This window comes from Spermophilus citellus, assembly GCF_964194105.1.
Source record: "Spermophilus citellus genome assembly, chromosome: 13".
NCBI lineage: Eukaryota > Metazoa > Chordata > Mammalia > Rodentia > Sciuridae > Spermophilus > Spermophilus citellus.
This window is the reverse complement of record NC_138193.1, coordinates 10570008-10576007: the sequence shown is the minus strand read 5'-3', so window position 1 is coordinate 10576007 and position 6000 is coordinate 10570008. Positions and strand designations below refer to the sequence as shown.

General features: G+C 47.1%; 1 protein-coding gene across 1 annotated transcript in view; it reads right to left on the bottom strand.

Annotated features, from left to right (window-relative positions):
• Nucleotides 1–3301: 3301 nt before the first annotated feature.
• Nucleotides 3302–6000, bottom strand: part of VWA3B (von Willebrand factor A domain containing 3B) — a 225563-nt gene continuing 222864 nt past the window's right edge. The window contains exon 31 of the mRNA XM_081265190.1: nucleotides 3302–3926. Within this exon, the coding sequence (XP_081121316.1) occupies nucleotides 3659–3926 (268 nt within the window). The 3' untranslated portion in view covers nucleotides 3302–3658. The remainder of the gene's footprint in view (nucleotides 3927–6000) is intronic.

The window sequence follows — 6000 nt, the reverse complement described above, 5'->3', positions numbered from 1 at the left end:
TTTGAATTTTATTTAGAGACAGGGTCTCATTTGGTTGCTTACCACCTCCCTGTTGCTGAAGCTGGCTTTGAATTCACGATCCTCCTGCCTCAGCCTCCCAAGCCGCTGAGATTACAGTCATGCGCCACTGCATCTGGCTATCTAACTGAATTCTTTTATTTGTGGATTTGTGCTATGATTTGTGTGGATTCTGGATTTGTGTTATGATTCTCTCAGGTTATTAAGGCATACTCTTTTATCCTGTGCAACTATATCTTTACTTATTTTCCAGTTCTTATTCCCTAAGTAACTTCTCTTGTTTAATTGTAGGGCTACATCCGCTGTCCCTTCCTTTTACAAGGACAGTTTTTCATCTGTGTGAACTGGTTTGAGTTGATAATGGACCAGGTCAGTGAGTCATAGAATTCCGGAGTTGAACAAAATATAGAGGTAAGAATGTAGGTGACTTGGTTACTGATCTTTTTTTCTGGATTGAACCCTCAGTCTTACACAAGTTGGGCAAGTGCTCCACCACTGAGCTACATCCCCAATCCCTTTTATTTTGAGACCAGGTCTCATTAAGTTGCTCACGCAGTCCTTGAACTTGTGATCCTCCTGCCTGGGCCACCCAATTAGGAGAGGTAGTAGGTCTTAAAGGTGTGCCCTTCTCCCAGCTGTCACGTGTCTTATGTTCCTTAGCCTCAAATCTGTTCTGTTCTTGGACGTCTGATCCTTTCCTCTGGAGAGCATCTCTCTCTTTTTCAAGGACTCACTCTGTACCCATTCCAGAGACAGTGTCTGTGTGGTTTCAACCACTCTCTACCCCTACGCTTCCGCCCCTGGCTTGTGATTCATGACAATTATATAGGGAGACCATGAAATCAGAATGTACAGCTAGCATTATTGTTTTTGTTTTAAGAGTGGATTTTATTTCCTTCTTGTGTGTGCCAAAAGTGCAGATTTATTGGTGAAAAATCAAATGCACCGATCCCCTGAGGAACACATCGAGGTGGGTATTCAGGATGGATGGAAATGTGTTAATGCACCAGTACCATTACTCTATACAGTCAATTACCTTTAAAAGGGACTTCAATGATGCCTTTTATAAATACCACCAATTACATTTCTGGAACGCTCCATCATCTAAGCCATTTCTGAGATATTCCAGCTGTGTTTGTCCTTGTCCGGGCTGCATTTCCTGCTTCTCTGCATGGCTATCTTTAAGCTAATCTTTGGATGCTAGACATTGTGAATTTTACCCTGGGTGGATGGTGTATATTTTTGTATCTCTGTTAAGTATTCCTGATCTTTTTTCAGGGATACAGTTAATTAGAAACGGTGATCCTTCCAGGTCTTTCTTTTAAACCCTGTTCAGGGGACCAGAGGAGCATTTAAGTCTAAGGCCAGTTTTGCTCCGTGATGGAGGCAAATCCTTTCTAACCCATTACTGGAAGGCCTGAAGGAAGGAGGTTTTCCTCTCTGAATAGAGGAAACAGGAACGAGTCCTGTAGGCGTTGCAGCGACTGTTCCTTCTAGTCTTTTCGAGAGGGCCTCCCTTCAGCCTTGAGTAACTGCCTTGCAGTCCTGCTGATCAGTACTGGGCTCAAGGGGTGTCTCAAGGGGGCCCCTCTGCAAACTCCAGAGCTTTCTCTGAAGCTCTCTCTCCAGCACTCGACCCTGTGAACTCCGGCTGCCTTGGTCTCCCCTCAGAACCTAGTCCCGTTTCCTCTGCTCAGGAGCCGAGGGCCCTGCCCGGACTCCCCCCTCCCTCTGCTGCAGCTGGACCCGTGTGTCTCTAGGGAACAAGCGGGGCTACTCCAACAGCTCACCTCCTTTGTCTCTCAAAGATGACTGTCCTTGTTTGCATGGTGGCCAAGGTTGTGGGAAACTCTTGGGTTCCATGCATTTTATCAGGCATTTCAATTTGGGCCGGCAGCGGAAACCGAATTTCTGTCATTCCCTGTTGGCTGGAAGTGGAAGCACTCGGCTGTAATTGCCAATTCCCCCATCTCTTTGAACTAGGTGTCATTAAACATGTCTTCTAAAACATGTCACACATGGCAGTGTAACACGGAGACCCCGTTAGGATGTCCTTCTACCCTGCAGTCCTTTCTTTCTGCACACCACCCCTGACCAGACAACAGCCATGGGTGCAGTAAGAACGTGCAGATGGAGGGAGAGAGAAGGGATGTAGAGTGGCTAACATCTTCCAGGTGTCTGATGGCATCTCTGGAGCCTGACACATTGTCAGTACTCTACTGCCTGCTGAATAATGGAATGATGCCCGCAGGCTTAACTTGATGGGTGGGTTCCTTCCTACCCCTCCTCCGGTTCTCTACTATGTACAACACCACCCTGCGTCCTTCAGACACAGCTCTCACTAGCAGAGGATTGCTCTAGAACCTTCCTGCTGGAGAGACAGATCTGAGTTGGGGGCAGGCAGCACGCCTCCCCATACACTCCCCCTGCCTTGTGTCCGTCATTTCCTCCATCCTCCGTTCCTTCCTTACTGCGTCCTATTCCTAGGCTGATGTTGAGCTAATGTCCCTTATTCTGTTTTTGGAAGTAGATTTCTCCGATATTCATTTTTTTATCATAACCCTGGTGACCCTGAACTTTCAGGAATGTGAACACCACTTTTAAACAATAACAACAACAACAACAACAAAACCTTCATCTGTTTCTTATTAACAACCTGTACTCTATTTTTATCCATCCCTAGGGTTGTTACTAACTAGAAAAAAAGGGAATTGGAGAGAGCCAGCTCAGGTTTGAAATTAGGAGAGAACCCAGTACTTGTATACGGCATTGCTCAAATGGGTTCAAAGAATACAGTGATCAATGAACAGCCCGACAGTTTTCAAATGTCTCCAACGTAAGAGTTTTTATTCTCGTTCTGCACTCGATTAGAGGTACCTACAACAGACTACAGACAAAAATAATTAGGAAGGGCTCAATAGAAATGTTCAGAAAAACAATAACTCGGAGAATGGTCAGTCTTGATGATCTCAGACAAGCGACCAGGTCTTAATTTCAGTCCTCAACCTTGAGTGACAAAGTCCCTAATTCAGATGGGAATGATACTTTAAAACGAGGCGGCAGGCTTGGATTGTTAAGTCCTCTGACTGCTAAACAGTTGGAAAATCCTATGACAATCATCTGTCAGGTCAGAACTTCTGGGTGTGACCATGGACCAGAAAATCCAGAAGAGTTTTGTGAAGACGGGGAAGACACTGGGATGAACAATGTCGAGGAGAGGTGGGAACCCAGACGCTCAAACAGGTGGGGGAGTCAGGGAAGGAGAGGGGCGCACGCTGGGTGGAAGATGGCGGCCTTACCTCAGTGAGGGGCTGCTTCATAGTGTCCAGTGGCGGAGGCTTGGGCTGCCTGGAGGAAATCCTGGCTCTCTTAAACCTAGTTGCCACTAGACTATTTTTTAAGGCTTCTCAGCGGTGGTCCTCAGCCCTTTGCTGCTGTGTGCCTTGGAGAGGACAGGGCGGGGCTGCTGGAGGTGGACATGTGGCAGCGATGGCCGGCTGAGTCCTAGGCCTCGGGCCTCGGGCCTTCTCTGGGGAAGTGGATGTTAGTGTTATTGAAGGGTTAGTGTTTTAGCTGTGGTGGGATCTACTCTGTCTGGAGTCTGGAGTTGACCTCACAGGCACTATTCTTGAAAGAGATTTCAAAGGGTCGCCGCCGAGATGTGTGGTGTTGGTCCCCCTCCCCACACCTTGGGCTCGGGGTATGGCTTGGGATGGGATTCTTGGGACCTGGTGCCACGGGAAGAGTCATCCGAATCTGAAGACACCACCTCCTGCAGAGGCGGCCTCTTAGCAGGTTTCTTCTTCTTCCTTCTTGGGTTCTCCTGTTTGGGCTCTTTTAAATCCCCCGAGTCAGCTTCTTTCAGTGGGCAGAGTACGAAGGCAGATTCCCTGACCTCTGCGTCTTTCCTGGAGACAGACAGAGAGAGAGAGAGAGAGAGAGAGAGAGAGAGATAGAGAGAGAGAGAAAGGGGTTTAATCCAGCCCCACAGGGGCTTCCCAGCTCTTTGTCCTCTGGAACCAAGTCCTGGAGCCCTGGGGGCTGATACTCAGCGCTGCTCAGTTCCCCCCCAGAGGCCTTTGTGGTCTGAGCCTCATGGAGCTGCAGGATTGTCTGGGCTCATGGAGACATTGGGACAGAGTCCTGACCAGTGCCGTCTCAGCATTGACCCTGTCTCCACCCAAGGGGACCAGCTTGGCCCCCCACACCTGAACTGGAGAACCACAGAGACGGCCTTCTGTTGCCCTGGGATTCTCTCAGGTCTTGATCCAGGGTGTGCCATCGGGAACACTTCCCGAACGCCAACCATGATCTGACTGTTAATTGCATTTAATTGAAAAAACTTAGGCGCCACCATGAAGTCACGGAGCTAGACATATGATTTAGGAAATGTCCCAGACAAAGCCTCTTTGTCCAGAAGTGTTTGTCCTTCACTTGGGAAGACCATGACCTCATTCCAGCCATGGTACCATGGCTCCTCGTTTTCAGAACTCAGCCTTTTTCAGGGTCTTCAGGGATGTCAGGGTACCTGCCGCCTGGCACTCAATCTTATTTTGTTCCCATGTCAGGATCAAGCACTTCGATCACCTGGTCCCCCTCCCTTCCCTCTGCGTAGTGTTTTGTTTTGCTTTTACTCTGAATAACTTTGGATCATTACTTCTTCCAATCCTTCTGGAAGAAGACAGGAAACAGAGAATAAACTGGGAAAAGATTTTTAGTTACTTCCAAAGAGAAATTCCACCATTCAAATCCCTCCCCTTCAAGAGTCAGCGCAGGTGATAATTTTCAAAGATTGGCTCAAAGACTCGGGAGAGAATTCCGGAGAGAGACTAAAACACTGGCCTGAGCCGTGGCAGTAGCCTACTCCTCAGGAGGCCAGTGACAGACCCCGGTGCCTGTGTGGACACGGGGCTCTGTGATGCCAGGGTTAGGAGACGTCCTGGAATCGCGCAGCACTCCCACATTCTGGTTACCACCCTGCTTTGTGAGATCCAAGACCTTACTCACCATTTCACCCTGAACTGCCCCCCTCCAGAGTGGACTCTTAATAGGTCTGCTTTTTACAGCCTTTCTCTACTTACCACGTAATGAGGAATGATCCCCTAGTCTAGTCTACAACCTGTAATCTTTCAGAAAGAAGACCAACAGGCATGGGAGCAGAGAGTTTTCTGGACATACTGAAAGCACCCATCAAATAAGGCTGTAGGGGGGAACCTACCTTCCCTGCCAGGTAGGGAGGGAGTAGGAGGGGGAGGAAGGAGGTATGAAGGAGGAGAGGAGGAAGAGAGACCAAGTATATAGCTTCCGTTGGGACTGGTCATGTGGATCCGTTATGGGCCACCTGAATAGTGGAATTTTAGATAGGCAATAATGAAACAAGATGTGTTAATGGAAAAATAAGCCAAGTATGTATTGCCCAAGTAGGAAAGATGTTACAAAATGGGATACATACTATATTTTCACTTTTGTTATCAAGGTTGTGAATATGCAAGGGTGCCTGGAAACCTTGTGTCAAACTGTTAACTGACACTTTCTCCACCTTTAAAGAATTTTGTTGCAACTGTCATATATGATGAAAAAAATTAAAGCTTTCTGTTTTGAGGAAAAATAAGAATCAACATAGCAGAGAAAACACACCAAAATATAAATGGTCATTACTTTTGAAATGTGGGACTATGGATAGTTTCTGTACTCTTTCCATTCACCTTTAATTTATATATTATATTAACTGTGTTTTTTTTTTTCAGAATAAGAATAAAACAGGTTGGCATGATTAAGAACAGAAAAGAGTTTGGATCAAGGAAAAGTCTTTAGGTTAATCAGGCAGATATTGTTTGGGTTCTGTATGTCACTCTCCAGAATGATGCTGACCAAGTTCAAGACATTTTCTGAGGAGACGTCCCCTCTATGGGGTACAGGTGGGGAGCAGGGTAGGTGTGAATCTGATGTGAAAGCTCTTACCACCCTCAACCCATGCCCCTC